Genomic DNA, 20728 nt, shown 5'->3' on the forward strand with positions numbered 1-20728 from the left:
AGGGACACCTTCCACTTGACCAGGTTGCTGGGGTCCCATCCAGCCTGGCCTTAAACACTTTGAGGGATGGGGCATGCACAGCTTCTCTGGGCAACCTCTTCCAGTGCCTCACCACCCTCACAGTGAAGAATTTTTTCCATTCAACACATCTTGAAGTAGCCCAGAGCCACCCCTTCTAAAACATTTCAGTGTTAAAAGGAGTAAGCTTTTTAAAATATGAAATGCAGTGTGAACTATCTTAGTTGTTGGCTGAAACTGACATCGCTAAAACAAGCCTGTTTTACCTCACCTTAAGTAGGTCAGCACACAGAACGTAAAGTTTTGGTCATTTATTTGGTTATGTCTAAATCCTTAAAAGAACATGGTTAAGGCGAGAGAGAAGCATATTAGTTACAAGTCATATAACAAGTAATAAAAAGATTTGAGTATCTGTACACTACTTGAATTAACGCTTGCTTACTGACTGATGCCTTGAGCTATATTCAGCTAGGTGGCATTTTTGTGTAAACAGTATTTACTAGAACAAAAAATTAACTAGTACTAGCCTTACTTCTAATATGCTATTTCAAATCTACTCTTGCAAACAAAAAGCAGTAAAAATACTCATTTGTCTTAGACATACAAAGCACAGCATTGTCCTGGGTAACAACATGTAGCTTTGCAAGTGATACCTGGTTCCTTTAGTTGCAATGGCTTATAGTAGTAGTAAGCTAAATAAAAGACCTACAAAAAGAAGTCATAACACAATTGGAATTTCACATTGTCAAGCATGTAAGGCTGCAAGTTTTACAGTGTGTGAATACACGAGATATGTTGAACGGAGACATTCCCAGCCATTATAGATGCAAATGCTTGATGCAGCATATCTTCTCTCAGCCTCCAGAAAGGCTCATGTGCAGAAGAAAGAGATCACTGAGTATAATAACCCAAATTTAGTGGAATCATCATTATATATATGTACACACATATCCATGGTGCAAGTTTAGACTTCAGGAACAGAGTGATCCATCAGGCTCTTCATGATGCTAGTTGCCATCCTAAGGAAAAGGAAAAGGCATTTAGGTTTGTAAGACAACTACAGAAGACCACTCAAATTTTGTCTTTGCCAGTCGTTCAATACAAACCTGAAGCTGGACTTTCACTCCATTATTTTTGACAAGTTACTACAGACAGGTGCACCAAACTACATCCCAAGACTGAAGCCTACAATACTCAACACTTCTATGTGTTGTTGGTATCTTTCAGGGCATGGACATATATAGAAGCAGAGTACAAGCACAAGGGAAGGAGAGCAGAGGGAAGGGTGGCTGTTAGACTGAAAACTGCTTTGTAGAAAGAGGATACAAAGCAAAGGGGGTATCTTTTTCCTTTAACCAAAAAAAACCCAGGAAAAAAGCTTCAATTACACCTGAAGCATTATTAATGTCTATCAACTTCAAAAATATTTTTGCAGTACAGATTTAATTGTAGAAAGCCATTGTTTCCAAAGGATTAGGAAGAAACCCAAAACTATCCTGCTTAGAATCACTTTTATGCCACAGGAATTACTTGCACTACAAACAACATTTTAGTTAAAAGGTAACAAATACTTGTAGTATCCAGTTCTTAGAAATTCAGGCTTAGTCAAAAGAAGTTTAGAAAAGGTTTTTTCCAGAGAAGGAAAAAAAACCCACTGTTTCTAACCCATTCTTTCATCCAGGCTTAGTCAAAAGAAGTTTAGAAAAGGTTTTTTCCAGAGAAGGAAAGGCAAAGGATCATCACAAACAAAGAATGGGTTAGAAACAGTGCAAACACACATCAATTTGACAGATTAAACAAACAGATTGAACAAATTTTCAGGCATCCCCACTCCTCCTCCAGTCTTCAAGTGAAGTTTGTAAGTAGGTCTTACAAGGAGTACACTTTCTAGTCACTGTCCACTGGATTATAAATAACACTATGGCTGCTTTGTATTACCTACCTCTTTATTATATAATCATAAATACTGGAAGGCATGACAGTGATGGTCACTACATTTCCAGCTGTTGCCAAGATGTCTGCAACCTGCGAGTCCTGTCAGTGAACACAAAGTCACATGAGCAACACAACTCAAGCTGAGTAACAAAGCAGCAGTTCAAGAGCTTTTTCTAGACACAGTTCACGTGGCTTTGAGACCCCCCAGCTCCTTGTTTGGAGCACTCAACCTTCAGGACAAATCACTGAAACTGCAATGCCACTTCACAGATGTTTGGTTATGAGTATCTTGCATGAATTGACTAGAGAAGGGACACACATATCATACACAATTCCCGCTAAAATTTGATGTAGGTTGGAAGGAGGAAGCTTACCCTTAGTTTTGCCAGCAAGGCTGGACTACAGATAAAAACAGAGGGCCTGCCCTTGCCAGGTAGAGGCAGAAAAAATGAAAATGAGCTGCCCTGAGAGCCAACACAAAACTGCACAGAGACCCAAAACATCCATGTCTCTCCAGTCAAGTTACATCATGACTGAAGTTTTTATTTTATGAACACTAAACAATATATTACAACATTTTTATTCTCTCCAAAACACACCATACAAAAATAAAAAGCTCACAGCTATCACACCCCTTACAGAGTAAGTATTTTACCTTCAGCCCAATTACATTCTGGCCATTAATTTCACAGATGTTGTGCTCTGTCAGAAGTCCATTTCTTGCAGCAGAGCTATCTTTCACTATTGAGGTTATTTTTCCATTCTTGAATATGAAACCAACATGCCCTGTGCTGTCCTTATGCATGGTAATAATTCGTTCAAAAGGTCTAAAAAGACATTTAAAATAAAAAGGAATGTCTTCAGTCTACCAAACCACAAAAAAACCACATTCTATTTTAGCATCTTTAGCTTATAAAAAGTAATTGCACTCTAAGGCACTCATATTTTCTACAATGAAAAGTTGTTTGGTTTAACTTCATTTTGTTAATATTGTTGTATTGAAATATATTTTTATATAAACCTTACATGTTTTCCCTGTTCTACAGATATTGCACCATCTGGATTAATAATAATACAAAAATTCTATACACCATCCACCCACCCACCCCTCCAACTGAACAAACATCCATTAAAAATTAAGTTCTCTACAAACATTACAAGGTCGATAATGCAGTTTTAACAACTGTAGGTAGATGACAGGATTCTGAGAGCACAAGGCTTCCCCAACAACATTTCAACTGCTTTGGGGACAATAAACCTTTAAATTGTGTCTTAAAAAGGCAGTAGATACAGGAAGGGGCTGCCATGTTGGGCACGCAAGTGGTAGACAGAGCAGGGAATCTACTGCCAGAGTATTTGAATTCAGTGTTTGAAGTAACTGCCCCAATCAAAGCAGCTGCCCTCCACCGAGTCAGGCTTGGTTCTTAAGCAGGAAAGAACATGGAAAAAGCTTTGAGGCATAAACTTAGTCACATGAAGTATCATCTGTCTTCTTGCAGCCTACAAGCCTTATGTTGAATCGGACCTGTTGTTACTACATACAGTTAGCTACAAGATCATTATTTAAAAAACATATTGGGTCATCAAGCATGCTTTTAGTAAAATTGGCATTAATTCCTGTGTAATCAACAGAGTTCACAAGAAAAGCTATCATGCTACATAAAATGCAAATGTATTAATTAATACAGCAAACATTTTGTTACTTTTATTGTTGACTTTCAATTATACTAAATGAAAAAAATTGTATCTGAAAAAAAGCACAGAACTCTTCTGAGTTTAAATTTAACTTGTGGCATCTCTCACTCACTAGTTTATCTTGGAAAAATGTTACGCCTCATTATGCCCAGGAAGTTTACAAGATAGGAACCATTTTGATTCCTCCCCACAAAAGGGAACATTTCTGAAGATCTTTACTACTGAAGCACATGGAGAAGCAGATTTTGTTAAACCTGCTCAAGCAAGGGGAGACCCAAACCCCTCAGAATTACTCAGTGATGGATAACGGCAAATCCATGTCTGCAGCTGTCTTTACCTGTCCCGAATGATCATTGAAATCCTTTCTGCAGAAGCCTGTTTGAGAACTTTATGTGCTTTATCAGAACTCCATCCTGCACAGTTTTCACCATTGATCTGCAGAACTTGGTCCCCAAACCGCAGACCAGCAAGGGATGCTGGAGAGTTTGCCTGAACTAACTGGACAAATATACCCTACAAAAGAGGGGAAAAAAAAGGGAGGGGAGGAGAAGGGGAAGTTCTTGCTTAAAAATGAAGACCAGTCACAGAACACACAGCCCCTAAAGGTTCCCATTCTACACAATATCAGCCAAACAGACAAGACAGAAGGACTTGCTAATTATCTCTTCTTAAGGAGCACTTTTGAAATTTCAGTCTGTTTCTAGATGTATTTAAAAGTCTGACGGATAATTAATGCTACAACAAAGTTTAAAAAACAAGCAAATCTGTCTAGATCTCTAAATATTAAAAATAAAATGTGAGCATAACATTGAAGTCTTAAGCAAAGGGGCAAGTACTTGTCTGTTTTAACAGGTGTTACAAAATTATTTCTAGTGAAACTACCCCTGAAACAAAGTAAAGCATATCAAAGCAAATTATAAATAATACCTTTGGGAGAGAGGGGTGTTAAAAAAAAAAAAAAACACTGCCACACCATGCTACTCTAAGAAAATCCCATTTTCTGCATTAGAAGAACTACAGAAAAGTATTTTAACCCTATATGCTACCTTCAGTACAATTTTTTAAAACATTCATATTAAATGGCTTAAGCACCTTTTACAAAAAAAGGAGATAGCTCTAAACTCTCTAAACTGTGGGCAGTTATTTTATACTGCTGAACATTAAGTACTGCCCAGTATTCCCACAAAGGTAAAGACAAGCAGTCCTGAACTGATAAAAAGTATCACAGCAACTATGCAAGGACAAGCTCACACTCTAAAGTGAAACAAAAAATATTGTATGTATTTTTCAGGTCTTCTAAAACACATGGCATTAAACTGCAGCTATAAATTCAGCTCCTAGCTCAGAGAGCTGTAAATCTAGTTACAAGTCTAATGAAGGACTTTAAAATTTTGGTAACAGATAAGAAACTGTTATACAGAATTCTATTTTGTGACCACATCCTAACTTCCCTACTAACATAGTCCAGCAGTAAAATCTCTAGAGGAAAAAGCAACTTCTACACTTACATTATCAACAGACTTAAGGCGAAGTCCAATTCTGCCATCTTGATCTTTACACAGAATTGCTTCACGGATGCCTTGCTTAATTTCTGCTCTGCGAATTCCAATATCATTTCCAGTCACTGGAGCTACCATGTAATTAGTAGAAGGTCGTGTTACCAGTTGCTGATTAAAACAAAACAGCCAGACAGCTTAGTTTCAAGTTTTAAGAACAGCTATATGACAGTTTATATGAAGTGATATTTAAAAAAAAAAAGCCAACACACAAAATAAGCCACAACACCAAGTCTCCCCCACCCCCTCCCAACATTGCAAATGGACTGCTCAGTTTCAGAACAGACCAAAACAGGCATTGCAACTTAAATAATTCACCTCCCAGTCAAGTACAGTACTTCAGGCAAATAATAATCTGCACTCTAGAAGGCTAGATACACATTTAGTCTTTACACTCATTTTCTAGAATATGCATGACTGGTACCTACACCCTGTGGCTGAGCAGATGCTGCCACTGCTAAGTTTCTCTGCACCTCTTCCTCATTGAGGCTCAGGCCCATATACTGAGAAAGTTCTGGATACAATCTGGGGTACAAGCCTACAGGAGGAAAACAAAACAAAAATCAATACAACAGTTGGTTTAAAAGAAGGAGCAGTTTGGTTTCACATGCACAATTACTTCAATAAATCTTGTGTTTTTGTAATTATTTAATTGGAAAATTATGGCAGAAGATTCACTTGAATCAGAACTGTTATTCTGGCCTGGTTCAGAAGAGTAACCAGACAAGCAGCACTTCTGAGATAAAGAACTTACAGGAGAACTTTCAGTTTCAGTTACTCCATTCACCCTTTACAATACAAACAACAATAGACACATGGTGACATGTTCCAAAACCAACATTGTACTGCATTGCATAAGGACACACCCTTAAACTCTGGAACTTCTGGGCAATTAGTGGAGAACTGCTCTCTTCCCCAGCCCCAAACCAGGTGTGCTGAAGAACAGAGGCCTTCCACCAAACTCAAAACAGCAAGAGGCATTCATGCCAAGGATATTCCAGATCCGAGGCATGGGAAGGTTTCTGCAGAAGTCTCCTGGTTCTAAGGTTCACACTACAGTCTGCTTTGAGTCTTCATGAGAAAGTAGCTGTCATTTTGTCACAGCTTCAAACTGAAGGGGCTTTATACATGCCTCTCAACAAGACAAAACACACACAGACTTTAAAACATCCCTCTATACCCAAGCAGAGGGAGGCACAAGGAGTGGGAGGAAAGGAAGTTGAACTGACAGACTTGGCAGACCTTGAGCTGAACAACTTTGGAAAGAAACTTGATATTGCTCTTGACATTCCACAGATCATTAACTGCTGCCATCTAACAAGTGCCAGTTATGAGAACTCTTAAGAGTCCTCCTGACATTCTCACTAAATGAGTGGGGACAGAAAAGGCTGTTTGTAGAGAGAGGCAGTGGAAAGAAGAGCTTCTGAAGCAACCAGACTCCCCAGTATACAAGGCTTAGGCTTCTACTGTTCATTTATGGGTATAAATGTATAAAACCAGCTATTTTAAGAATCCATGTCTGACCAGCAACAGAAAGTAACTTTTCTGGGAAGGAGCAAAGGTCAATGCAAGGTGAATGCCAGTATAAACAAGAGATTTTTTTTGCTCTTTAATATGCTGCTTTGCATGAGAGCAGTCTGATCATATTTCTCGACTAATCCAGAAGCTTTTATCTTCATTGATATTGATTAAAAAGCTTTTGATGAATAAATGTTCTATTTTTTCTTGGTTTTTCAAGCAAGCTCCTAGGATCATACACAACACAGCACAAGATTTCTGCAGCTATCCAATTCTTCTGTGTTGTTCTTTACTACACCAGATGCATTTTTGCTGGCTGAATTAAATTCTCATTAAAAACAGAGAGTGCTCCAAATAATGGTACACATAGCAGAACACAAACCTCTTGTTGTATAGTCTGTTTCTGTCAGAACAGAAGCATTTCCAGTGTGTCTGGCACATCCTATAGGTGATGTAAGGCCTTCTTTCATTTGAGATATATTGAATGATTAATCACTCTACAGATACAGAATTCCAGAGCACTTCACACACAAACTGATGTCAAAATTATGTTTTGATTCCTGTTTGCCAAATACATGCAGGAGAATTCAAGGTATGGACAACAGTAAAAATGCTGCTGAAAAGACTCCTGAAGCAAATTCAAATCTGGTCGGGTGAGGTTAGGCCAGGTACCTAATCCAGATAGGATCTACCAGAGGCAACTCCGGTGAGCTATGCAAACATCGGCCTTAAAGTCATCTTAGACACAGAAGCAGCCAGAGGACAACTGGAGACAAAGTTCCATCCACCAACCTTTAATATCTGATCAACCAGCATTCCTGACCACTGTTCCAGCACTGCTGCTCGTCTTGCTGGTTACAAGGCTTTAGGCCTTTTAGACCAGGAGTAATTTACTAAAGCAGAGCTCTAACCTCAAACATACCTGTGCACCTTTGTGAATGTACATGTGCATGGCAGAAAAGAAGGAGAAAGTACAAGTACAAATCATTCAGCTTTAGATCTGATGGATTCCCCACCACACATCTGATTCCAAAATCTGCTGCAAACTTTATGTTGGATGCACAACAAGATTAAGTGCCAGCTTCCTGGGCACTTGTTGACAGAGATTTGTCTTTGTCCCAAAGCAAACTCAGTGTAAAGACTCTGACTCATGCTCTCCTCTAAAGCTTACAAATACATATGTGATAAATAAGGCACCAACAAAGGTACCAACATCAAATCTTATTATGCTAGGCTCACTTGGAAAAGGTTGCAAAAAGAGAAGGGTAACTGCTTGCCACAACTTCCTTTTATAAGCAAACACTGGTTTTTTGACTCCTATAGCACCTTACAGAGGTGGGTGTTAGCATTTCCAAAATGGAAATGTAAACAGGTTAACATTTATTTCCCTTTGTAAATAGGGTAACATATTTATAGCTATTTTTGACTGTACTGTTAACTTCAGGATTTCATAACAGCTTTCCACAATATTTCCCATAGGATACTATGCAGTACATGAGCTTACCTCCATCACAAGGAATTGGAGCAGAAGCTTCAGACAAGATTGCTGGATTAGCTGGATTTGAAGAAAAGGCAGTCTGAGCCTAAAAGCAAAGAAATTCATATATGTTATCTTGTATAAGAAAAAATAAATCTTAATTATGCAGGCAGAAAACTCAGTATTTTCTTTTTTCTTGTACGTGCTAATTACTATTCATCTTGAAGTAATTAAGTCAAACTTTTTATATTAAATAAATAGCTTCAATACAACATGCTGTAATAGTATCAAAACTACTTGGGCAGATCAACTCATATCTTACTCAGAGAAAAAGCTACAGTGATAATGCAGAAAGGTTTTCCTGTTAACCTGTTCTATTTACATCATCAAGCAAGTTAAAAAGCCTTAAAAGAAGCATTTGTCCAAAAAAGCTTACAAAGTAAGTTTTAAGGTGTGACCTTAAGAGTGTTTCGCAATTACTCTTTTCAGCTAGCTAGCAGTTTTACTTCTTCACACCATTTACAGACACTATTTGTGAGATCCATAGTTCTTTTCAGGTGTCAAGTTCCACGCAATCCAGTGCTACTAGTATATTTTCTGAAAGAATCAGACCTTCCAAGATGATTTTTCTACAGCCACTACAGTGAACACATTAAGCTTTATTTCTGTATTGCTGACTGGCTTACTTCATTAAGTTCTCTTATATTTGTGAGTCAGTTTCCTTCCTTCTCAATACCTCAGCTCTATTTTTCGGCCTTGTGTGTTCATGACCAGTGAAAAATACAGCCTTAGAGAGGCCTCTTAAGCATGATGGAAATAGCTATTCCAGTAACTTTCCTGAGGTTGAATGTCAAAGGTGGGGGGGCGGGGGGAGGAAGTACTCAATGTATACTGAAACGTTATCCTGAACAGGACACAAATTTTCTAACATGACAGTCAAATTACTTCATGATGTTAAGGAAACGCTTAAAAATAGAAAACTTCTCGGTCCTGTTCACAACTCAGGAAGTTGTCTTTAAAAAAAGGTTTCACAGCAAGAATGAGTCATTATTTAGCAATATCACGTGTATTTAGAAGCACAGGCTCCAACTCAAATGATGGACAAAAAGAGCAGGTTAGAATAATATTTAATGTAACAAGCCTGTTTGTTTTAGCCAGCAGTCATTTGAATCTTAGTCACTCATTGCAGATACAGACATCTTTCAACACTCGGCCCCCTCTTCTCCTAAGAATGCACTCAGACTTATTTAAGAGACAACATTTTCATAATGCATTCTTTAAGAGAAAGAAATAATCTAGCCTTTGATGCCAGCAGGTCAAGGGAGGTGATTCTGCCTCTCTACTCAGCCCTTGTGAGACCCCACCTGGAATGCTGTCCAGCTCCGAGATCCCCAGCATGGGAAATACATGAACCTGTTGGAGCAGGTCCCAAAGAAATGATCACAGAAGCAACCAGAAGATGGAACACCTCTGCTACAAGAAAAGGCTGCCAGAGCTGGGGCTGTTTAGCCTGGAGAAGAGAAGGCTCTGGGGAGACCCTACAACAGCCTTCCAATACTAAAGGGGGCTTGTAGGAAAGAGGATGACAGACCTTTTAGCAGGATCTGTTGCAATAGGACAAGGGATAAAGGTTTTAAACTAACAGAGGGTTAGATTTAGACCAGATATGAGAAAGAAGTTTTTCAAAATGAGGGTGGTGAAGCACTAAAACCTGTTGTCCAGAGAGGTGTTAGATGCCCCATCCTTGAAGACATTTAAGGTCAGGCTGGGACATTGAAGGCTCTGAGCAAAGTGATGGAATTGAATATGTCCCTGCTTGTTGCAGAGGACTTTTACCCAAACTATTTAGTGATTCTATGAAAAGTATCAGTGAAAATGGAATGGCTTACTGATTATATTTATGACAATTTGCAACTGTAATATATAAACTCTAGCAGCTGGTCAATAAAAGGCCAAAGGAGCATGTTCTTGGCTCCAGGCTACTCAGTTTTGAGTTCAGCATTACCAGACTGCAGATAAAGGACTGTGGTTACATAAGAAGAATTGAGTGGGCAGACACAACAAGAAGCAATCCCAACATAACACCCACAACTTCAAAAGCCCCACTCCATACATACAAACACAGATGAGCGAGGGCACTGCATTTTGGGATAGCACAGGAGAGTTAAGAAGCTGTTCTTGTAGTTTGCTTGATTGTTTCCCAATGAAAACAGCAAGGACAGAAGTACCAGCCACCTTAAAACACACTGTAACTTCTTGCTGTTGTTTAAATCAGGAAGGAATGCAGGTTAAGTTCAGGAAAAGTTAAAATGTTGAAGAAAGTAAGAAAACTCCTTGTGAAATACATCACATCAAACTTCTCGCAGACTTGTTAATCCCTTCAAATGTTTTTCATTATTTTGTTTCACAGATATTTTTTAGTCCTCATCATGTAATAAAACTACCAATATTCTAACATATAAAGGGTTTTGCACAAAGGTGATAATCTTGAATGTATTGTGAGAACTGGTCACTACCATGAAATAGCTAAAGGACAAGTCTGACTCCAGATAGTTTTTCTGGTCATTTGAGCACAAAAAAAAAAAAAAAAAAAAAAAAAAAAAAAAAGTTTCTGCCATAGATTTGGACACTGGGAATGAGATGCAGCAGATTTATTAGTTTAGTTATCAAGTTAGAGCTGAAGTACATGAAGAGACTGACTATATTTGTCTACTTAATACCATGTATCTATACTTCAAAAACCCCAAATATATTAAAGACAAATGAACACAAATTAATAGATAAAGCAAAATAAATACATTCAGGTGGTAAAATAAGGATTAACCACATTAGATCAAGCTACAAAGTAAACAGGTTGTCTTTTCCCTTTCAGAGTGAGATGGTAAAACAAGTTCTCAACTACAATAAATCTCCCCTTTCCTGGATTACATACATTATTATCATCAAAACTCATCTTTTTTAAAGTCCACCATACCTGAATAACTTTGTCCACCTTCAGATCTTCTAGGGAAGGATAGAGAGACATTTTGATGAAGTTCTACTGGGCAAAGGGCAGACTAGAAAAAAAATCAAATGGGAAAGCAAACAACAGAATTAGCTTCCAGATATTTACTGAGTTTAACACCTTAATTTTTTTTTCTTTTAAATAAATTAACCAGACTAAGTGCTAAACAAGTGTTCTGTGACCTGCCAGTCAGCAGTAAAGATATCTGGCACTACAGATGAATTCCATTAAGACTACCCATTTAATCTGTTATCAATAGCAGCCTTTGGCTAATAGGCTTTATTTAATATACCTAGCACTGTCAAAGTTTAGGTCTCAATGAAGAGAAAACCTACACAGAGCAAAACACTTCACAGGAAGCAAAGACAGACTTTAGGAGGCCAAGATGCAAATACGATGAGGGTTAAGAGGAAAAACCTAATGACTCTCATCCCAACAGGAACAGTATTTTACATTCAGCTGTGGAAGCTTCCACTCTGTTGTTTAAAATACTGAAACACTTTCAAGACTTCTAATATTCCACTGACCTGCTTTTGGCTGGGATAGAGCTAATGTTCCTCCTAGTGCTGTGTTTTGGATTTAGGATGAGAATATTAATAACACATTAATTGTTTTAGTTGTTGCTAATAAGTGTTTATACTAAGTCAAGGGCTTTTCAGTTTCTCATGCCCTACAGTGAGAAGGCTGGAGAGGCACAAAGAGCTGGGAGGGGACACAGCCAGGACAGCTGACCCAAACTGGCCAAAGGGATACCATATGGCATCATGCTCAGTATACAAACTGGGGGAAAACCTGCCCAAAGACATTGCATTGGTCAGCAACTGGTGAGCAGTAGTAATGCACATCACACATTTTATGTATTCCAACTATTTTAATTTTTTTCTTCCTTTTCTGTCACATTAAACTTGTAATTACACCAACCCATGACTTTACTCTTCTGAATCTCTCCCCCCATCCTGCTGGGGCAGAGGGACTCAGAAAGCAATTTTGTGGTGCTCAGTTTTCGGCCGGAGCTAAATCATGAGATCTGGCAAGAAGCCACTAGAGAGACCTTGGCTTCCCACCTCCATTTGCAACACATTAATTGCAGCAAGAGACCTGTATAAACTAGGAAGACTGAGTCAGTGGTGAGTTTCAAAACACAGACATTCCAGGCTGGCTGTCATGTGATAATCAGAGAGCCCCTGTGACAACTTATCAGGAAGTAATTTAAAAAAAAAAAAAAAAAAAACCACCTAAGCAAAACCCCCCCCCAAAAAAAAAACCCACCACACCACGCCACATGATATTCTAAGGCACCATGCTGACATCCAGCTCTCCTAGAACCAGTCACCTGAGGCTTCAGGAAATCCCATTTTTCCAGAGCTCCTTAACTCACACTCTCACTGAGATCAGCTGAACTTTTGAAACTCACAATAAAACATTCCACATCAGTATATGGGAACATTTTAGTGAGAAGGGGATGGACAGGGACATAACCAGAAGACACAGAAGACAACAAAATGTGATACAGTTTTGCAAGTCACAGAAGGTACTGACAACACAGTTAATACAGAAGTTTTATTAAAAGTCTTTTGTTTGGGGATTCATTTTCTTATTCAAATAGAAGAGGTTCTTATTAAAGCAGCAATTTAGTAAAAATTTCAGACTAGAAGTGACCATTGCATAAATCCTTGAGCTATTGCTCCTTTAAGTGCAGACACACTAAATGAGCATCACACACACAGATGCCTAATGTGATACTGCAGTAACACAATAGACATCTCTTCATATTACACTAAATTCATCAACAGCTTTTATGTTTGTTCAGCAGTGCCCAACAGCCCCAGTATCATGTCAAACTGCAATTAAAACTTTTTAAAAGCATGCTCTAAATGTGACAGACATCTAAACTGTAAACACGTGGTCTGTTATATTCGAATAATTAATTGCCACTGACTTTTTTGATTAATTGTTGCAACTCTACCAAACATAGTTAACGCTTGGAAACTATAAATTAAACACATGCACTCAAGGCCAGTTTGAAGTTCTGTTTTAATCCAGCATCAACCTGAAACCATGAAATGCTTTTGATCAATGGGTAACAGCAAACGTAAGCCAAAGCCCTTGTTCAGGTAAGTGGTTCCTGGATGCTCCATTCTGCTGCTCCTTCCAGTTAAGGCACACACAGCATCAGACTCAGCATCTCCTTCTGTGCTACAGCAGCCCTGGTAGATTCAGGTGCTGGTCCCAGCCCTGGCACATATCCAGAGTCAGCACACCCCTGGCAGCAGGCAGCAGGAGAGGGCAGGCAAGGACAGTGTGTTCCCAAAGGAGTCACCCCATGGCAGGGTGATGAGGGCACAACAGCAGCACTTTGCAGGAGATGATCCTGGCATCCACAGAGCTGCAGAGAGCAGCACAGGCAGTGCCAGGTCCCCTGTCCCAGTGACCAACTTCCAAAGAACACCATGGCCAGCTTTATTTCTCATCCACACAGTTACTTGGTCACATTTGTCACAGACAGGCAACCTCAACCGTCCGCTAGTTTATAAAAAGGAGCACAGTACTTTCTGTAAATTAGCAAAGCTAAACAAATAATAGGGTTCAGATTACATAAGACAACACTCCAGAAGTTTATCCTGCTCTTTGACAATCCCCTCAGCCTTCCCTCCCCAGCCAAAGGTTAATAAACCCAAGTGTTTGTCACCAAGGATCTGCTGGGCTGGCTCGCTCGTCATGAATTCACCAGTTCCTGGTTTTGGTTTTCCAACTAAATAGCCAGAAGAACAGTCACCATTGTAACTGCATTCAGTGAGCTCAAAATGCCCCATGTTATATAATGTGAGAGCCACAGGAATATAATATTTAGTTTAAAAAAGGATTTCTAAGTAACAATTGACACCATCCAGGACCACCAGTAATTGCAGGAAGAACTAGTCCACAACTTCTGTCCAATGTTATTCACAGTATAACCATGAATTTCAGCTGGTGCTCTAACGGCTTTAGGCACTAGGGAGTGGATACCACAAAACGTGAGTCACTACAAACCTCCTCTTCTCTCTTAAAAATCTACACCAACATCAGAATCACTTTCCCCAATGATTTCCATACTGTGAGGAGACCAAGTGTTTCAGGACATAGAAATGAAAACAAAAGGAAAGGCATGGGGCAGGAGCTGTAACTCAGCTGGCGACCCACAAAACCTGGCAGTAAAGACCTCGCCCCCCTCTTCAGTACGCTTGGCTGGAAAGTCTGACTGCCCCTGCCAGCACGTCCCACTAAGGAGATCCTGTTTGCCAGAGGGAAGTACCGGGCCACGGATCGGAGAAGTATGAAAGGCGTCACTCGTGACACCCTGAGCCTGCCAGCAGGAAGTCTCCAAGGTGGGAGTGATCCCGAGCTGCTTTCGGTGCCGTGCCTGGGAGGAGACGGGCTGCCCGACGCATTCCTCAGGTCGGGAAGCATGAACAAAACACAGGATGGTCCTGCTAAACCCCAATCTGGCCAGCCTATAGTGACTGCTGTCTTTGAAAGCACCAACAACCAAAACTGAGGGAAGGGGAAAAAAAAAAAATCCAAAACAAAAAACGCCCTCCCCCCATATGTCTTCCTCCTGTAGCCCGTGGAAAAAGTACAGCAGGCCACAATGCTAGCACCTATAGTGGAACACTGGTTCCCACTTCCAGAAATTAGAAGCTTATGAGCCCCGAAATTCATCTTTAAAGCAGAGCGAGGACAACACTTCCCGAAGGTCAGGCTGAGACACCACGAACCGAGGAACGGTTTCGTAAGGTGCGTTCTCCACTAATAACTCAGTATTTCCCTTCTGATACATATCTAATTAGCCTGGGAGCAACTGCCCTCATTATGCGCTCAGCTCCGAAACCTGCTGCCTCCATTTCAGACCTGAGCAGGGCTCCCCCCCCGGAAAGGCCCGCCGGATCACTCCACTGCTGCCGCACCTCTCAGCCCGTCACAAGAGAATTCAATACAAGTGCCCGAGCCTCCCCCGTGCAAGAGACCGCGGAGCCCCAAGGAGGGGCCAGGCTCTCCCCAACCCGAGGGCCGGGCACAGACAGCCACACGGGGCCTTAGCCAGGCGCTGCTTTCCCCGTCCGCGGGCGGAGGAGCCCCGAGCCCGGCTGGAGCCCTCCCCCCGGCTGGCTGCGGGGAGCGGCGGCCCCGCAGGAGCAGGACACGGCTCCGCGGCTGGAGCGGGCACCCACACCGCCCTCGCAAGCGGCACAGCGGGGCCGCCTCCTCCCCGCTCCGCCATGCCATGCCCGGCCCGCAGCCCCCCGCCCGCCCGAGGAGCGCACAAAGGGCCGCGGGGAGGGGACCGCGCCCGCCGGCCCCTCGCTTACCTCCGGCCCAGGGGGTCGTTTGGCTACCGTCCGTCGGGGCCCGCAGTACGGAGAGGGGCGGCGGGAGCGGCTCCCCTGGATCCCGGCAGCGCCGCTATGAGCGCGGCGGGGGCGGCGGCGGAACTGGCCCGGCCCCGCGCATGCTCCGGCGGCGGCGGGCGAGGGGCCGCGGCCCGGTTTGGCTGTCGGTGGCTGTGGGGCGCAGGGGTACGAAAGGCGTGGCTGTGTCCTTGCTCTCCTCTGGCCGCTTGTTTCGCGTAGAATCTTGGAATCATCAAGGTTGGAAGAGATCTTCAACATCATCCAGTCCATCCGTCTACCTGGCACTACCGCGGTAACCACTGAACCGCATCGCCCAGCGCCAGATCCCGACACCTCTTAACACCTCCAGGGATGGTGACTTCACCACCTCCCTGGACAACCTATTCCAGTGCCTGACCACTCTTACAGTGAAAAAAAAAAATTATAATATCTGATCTGAGTCTTCCCCGTTTCAGTTTAAGGCCGTTAGCTCTGGTCCCCTCACTGCAGGCCGGGCAGAAGAGACCGGCCCCCACCTCAGCATAACCTCCAGTCAGGGAACTGTAGAGATGAGGTCCCCTCTGCACCTCCCACTGAGATTTCTTTGTTTCTGTAGGGCCTTAGACTCATTCGTGTGCCTTTATTCGTTCATAGCTGTCGTCTTCATGGAGAAAAAGTACATTTTCCTGCTCATTTTCCTACTTTTTTTCTTTTTCTGCTGCAATAAAGCACTTTCCACTAACAGCGTTGTGTGTGCCTTGTTTTGCATGTCTGCCGTGGATGTGAGCTGTGACATGTCAGAGCCAGAGTGACCACATCACCTGTCCCACTGTGCAGCACCTGCCTGAGCCTTCTCCCATGGGCAGGCATCAGAAGCAGAGCTTTTATCCTGGAGAGACTCCCCGAAGAAATCATGATGTAAAGTGTACCAGCAACAGAGAAATCCCAGAACAAGCTCAGAAAGTGACTTTCATAAGTCAATTACCATAATTACCTGTCTTTGCCTTATTTAGAGTATGAGCTTCTCTAGCATCAATTTTTAGTCTCCCCTTCTTCATTACAATTCTTTGCCTGTTGTCAAATATTGCTCATCGTTCAGATAATTAAATGTGCTGAGTGCCCTAGAGCTTCTCTTCACCTAAGAAGAGCGTTCAGTAGAGGAGTTGAGCAGTCCTCCAGCACCCAGGAAGGAGGTCTGCTCCCACCTAGTCTTTTTCTCCTGCCCTCAGCCAGTCCCAGCAGTTGCTGAGCTTTTCTGAGAGAGAGTTTAACTTATTGCCCCAGGAGAAATCAAATCCACCAAAAAACATAGATGCTTTTCTGCTGGTTAGTGAGCCATACTACCAATATGCCAAAAAACTCTCTCAAGCACAAGCATGAGCCAGAGCAAGGGAGTGTGTGGCTGGAAACAGGAGAAAGGAGGAAGCAGAAGGAGAAATGGGAATGAGGGAAGGTTGTTTCACTTCACTCTGGCAGTAACAGGCTGTTTCATCATTTGAGCTGTCTGCACAACCATAACCTTAGTTAAGATAAACAGAAATTTTGTTGCAATATATATTTTTTCTGTTGTTGTTGTTGTTGCAGTGTATTTTCCAGTTCTTCATTCTCTCCAGTTGCCAGCATCTTTGGTGAGCACCACAGGGACTGGGGTAAAAGCTGCGGCAGTGCTGAATGCAGAGGAACAGCAACTCTCTGGCTGCTCAGGAGGCTCCTGTTTCTATATCCAGCAATCAGCCAGACCTGGAACCTTCCTGCATGCCACTGCCTGAACCATTGGCTGCTGAGTGATGCAACTACGGGTCATTAAATATACATGAAGTGAAATCTTGGGCTTAGGCTATAAGTTCACAAAAATCCTATATTACATGTCTTCTGGGCCAGGAGGAAGGGAGGGAATCTAGCTTAGTTTAATAATGACAGATGATTACTGCCTTAGAAGTGCTAAATTTCCTATGTAGCCAAAGGAGATTTTAACATAAGTGCAGTGAAAGTTTTAAAACTGTGCTCAAAGTGTGCCTCTCTTCATCCTGAAATGAGCTCAGTGCAGTGAAGCCCTGGACCCATGCTGTAGAATGAAGAGCACTGTAGTGTTCATGGAGCATGGAAATTGCAGGTGTGTGATTGACAGTTTTCCAGTGCAATTCTGCTGGGTGCCAGTGCTGACAACTGAAGGGTGATGTTTTCTTTTGGTTGGATGTTGAATGCTCCTCTCATTGTGAAGACCTTTCTTCTCTCCAGAAAGCAAGGTTATTATTTGCTGTTTTCTGCATTACTCTATCTCTTTGTGCTCTTTCAAGACAGCCTGCTGTTATCCAGGGAGCAGTCTTTTCCAGGGGATATCAGACATGCACTGTCAATGCACCCTCCCTGATTTTACCCACGAGACTGTAATGGATGTTCATTTTCTTTATGATGATGTCCTAGCCCAAACACTTGGTTCCATATGGTTTGTTATTTGTTGAGCGTAGCGTGTGTGCAGTATTGCAGATACATAATCTAAGAGCCAGCAAAGTCCAGGTTATGGGCAGTAGCTCTGGCACCACGTCCACCTGCAGGACATCTACCATGGTATCAAAAGTGAACCTTATCATCCTCATCTCCCAGTGTGTTGTGAAACAGGATTTCAATAAAGATTTTGAAAAACTACATTTTTGAGGCTGTTTATTCTTGCTTAAGAACAGCTGTTGGAGAGAGGAAGAGTACACTTCTGTACTGAAAAGCTTTCTCAAAATTGCTCATTTAAATATAGGAACAAAACATAATAAACCAGAAAGATAACTGCTGAAAAATGGGTTTGTCTAATCTGTGCAACCAGTGCAGTTTGGCATGTCTCAGGGTCCTCATCCTTTAAACACACAGAGCAAAGACAATTCCAGCTATTGGTTTAGTCTCATTTCTTTCCCAGGGAAACCAGATTTTGGAAAGGGGTGGCATGTGTCTCAGTCATTCTGTGACATGAACCGAGCAGCTGGGGCAAGGGAGATACTTCTGTGTCCTGGAGTTTGGAGGGAAGCAGACAACGGGCCAGGCCATATCTTTCTAAGAACTCCACTGAGACTGGGGAGCTTTAAGGAGCCAGAGGTGAATTGCCCCAATAAATGGCTCTAGATTAGTTCCTAAGGTATATGTGTCTATTGTTTGAAAGAAGTGGAACAAATAGCCAAGTTATTAGACTTTGCTTGTTTAAATTAGAATACCCATGGGCAAGTGTGATAATTTTCCATCATCAGTGTACTGTTTGTGGGTTTTTTGCTGGTCTAGTGCCAACTTTCAAAGAATAATAGAAACCACCCACTGATCGGTATCAGTCTCAGCTGTTGAAAAAATCTTAACAAAATATTACATAATTATTACTGAAAAATTCACATTTCTCCTTTGAAGCTGAAAACAGGTTGTGCTTTTGTTTGTAAGGAAGTTCTCCACCCATTCCACAATTAGTGGTTGCTCAAAACATGTACCAATGGTGCAAGATAGCACCCTGTCAGCACTGGAAACAGAATAATTGTATTAAGGTAGTTCCATACCTGGGGTAGTTATGAGGGAGTTAATGGGTCCTGCTCTAAGCCAGGTGAAAGGAGTGTACAAACATGTTGTTTGTATATTCTAGAACAAACTTTCTCCAAACCAGCTTAATTGTGGAGCTGCACTGCACTGAGCTGTATCTCTAGACTTTATGTACCAGAATTTTTGTACTTTCCATGCGGAAACAAGATTTTTCAGCATAAACCCCTGTTATGCAGAAAATACTACATTACAGGAGCTTTGCCCCAGTAATGTACTTAACATTAGATACTGCTAGGTCACTTTTTTCCTCATTCCCTGTTCATATTTTTTTGATCTTGCCTTTTAAGGACATTATAACATTACTTTCGTATTATTGCATATTACTTTTAAGGGTGTTACACCCATGGGGTGGATGGCACAGTGAGTTATTTTCCACTGTTCAGTTGGCAGTTTCATGCCCAATTTCCTGTCTGCTATTCAAACTCCACTCTAAAGATGGAAACATTAATGTTGTCCCCATCCTTTCTAAGTAATGCTCTAACATCTAAGTGCTGTGCAAACAGTTGTTAATTTGTGTTCCATCATAGTTCCTGGGGTACAGACAAGGAATTCAGGCACTCAAGTTGAATAGGCTTATAATGCATTATTCTGAACTCTCAGTTACAAACTCATGTCTTATGTTTGTGGTAATACAGGAGATATTTTGTTAAATCCCCACCTTCCTGACTTCACTCATGACTGAGTGCCCAACACTTCTGCAGATTAGCCCTAGAGCCTCTGTGGTGCAGATAGAAAATGAGCAAAACACAGGAACTGCTTTGTGGAGAGTCTGGAGAGAGGAGTTATTTGTCACTGCAGGACAGCAGCATCCAGCTCCACATCCTGACAGTCCAGGGTGTGTAAGATGTTCCTCTGTTCTCCTCATTCATTAGGCACCTTGTAGCCTTTGCAACAGATGAAGAAGAGGTCCTGCAGACAACAAGCTCCTTCATGCATGATCCTGACCCAGTCCTAGGAGACAGGAGACAGGAAAGAGAGCCAAGGAAGGGGTGGATTTGAACTGAATGCAAACAAGCAGGAGGAGTGACTGTCCTCTTCCTGTGCCTAACCCACAAGTGGGATTTTGCTGGAAAGGACTTAAATAACCTGAACAGTTCTTTCCTACCTCTGATGTACATGATTCAGGGTTTAAAAATATATATTCTTTGTTTTCATATTGTAAAGACTAAGTAGGCATAGCAGAAATAAGGTGTATATTTCACAGTAGCTGTAATATTTTCTGTTTTACTGTTTTCCCAGGGATTCAATGTCTTTTACTTTCTCCTGGGATCTCTAAATTAACATTTTGTACCTTCATGTTAAATACAGTCTAGTTCAGGCCAAGGCTGTGGTCTAATAGAGGTGGTGTTCCATAGTCTAGATGAAGCATGAAGCAAGACAAAGGGACAGATCCCTCTACCCTCACAGAATCACAGAAGGGTTTGTGTAGGAAGAGACCTTAGAGATCATGTAATTCCAAACTCCTGCCATAGATAGGAACACCTTCCACTAGACCAGGTTTCTGGTCCAACCATCCAGCCTGTCCTGGGCACAAGTGCTTGTGGCAAATACAGCATGAGGAGTCATGAGGTCTGGTGCCTCAGTGGGAGCCTGG

General features: G+C 41.7%; 1 protein-coding gene across 1 annotated transcript; it reads right to left on the reverse strand.

The window, feature by feature from the left end:
- Nucleotides 1-314: 314 nt before the first annotated feature.
- LOC120499220 (syndecan binding protein) lies at nucleotides 315-16243 on the reverse strand. The gene is made up of 9 exons (XM_039702778.1): nucleotides 15550-16243; nucleotides 11174-11255; nucleotides 8227-8305; nucleotides 5633-5742; nucleotides 5157-5315; nucleotides 3986-4161; nucleotides 2609-2780; nucleotides 1961-2052; nucleotides 315-1037 (listed from the first exon to the last, which is right to left on the reverse strand). Exons 2-9 carry the CDS (start codon nucleotides 11222-11224, stop codon nucleotides 983-985), a joined length of 894 nt encoding a protein of 297 aa, XP_039558712.1. The 5' UTR covers nucleotides 11225-11255; nucleotides 15550-16243; the 3' UTR covers nucleotides 315-982.
- Nucleotides 16244-20728: the final 4485 nt, after the last annotated feature.

This window comes from Passer montanus, unplaced genomic scaffold (assembly GCF_014805655.1).
Source record: "Passer montanus isolate IOZ18808 unplaced genomic scaffold, ASM1480565v1 scaffold16, whole genome shotgun sequence".
Lineage (NCBI taxonomy): Eukaryota > Metazoa > Chordata > Aves > Passeriformes > Passeridae > Passer > Passer montanus.

Bases quoted from the DNA above. Each gene is read 5' to 3' on its own strand.
- LOC120499220 (XM_039702778.1), bottom strand. From the start codon at position 11,224: ATGTCTCTCTATCCTTCCCTAGAAGATCTGAAGGTGGACAAAGTTATT. The intron at 4,162-5,156 runs GTAAGTGTAGAA...CCTCTTTTGTAG, and splicing joins GCCTTAAGTCTGTTGATAAT to GGTATATTTGTCCAGTTAGT. The intron at 2,781-3,985 runs GTAAAGACAGCT...ATGTCTTTTTAG, and splicing joins TCAATGATCATTCGGGACAG to ACCTTTTGAACGAATTATTA.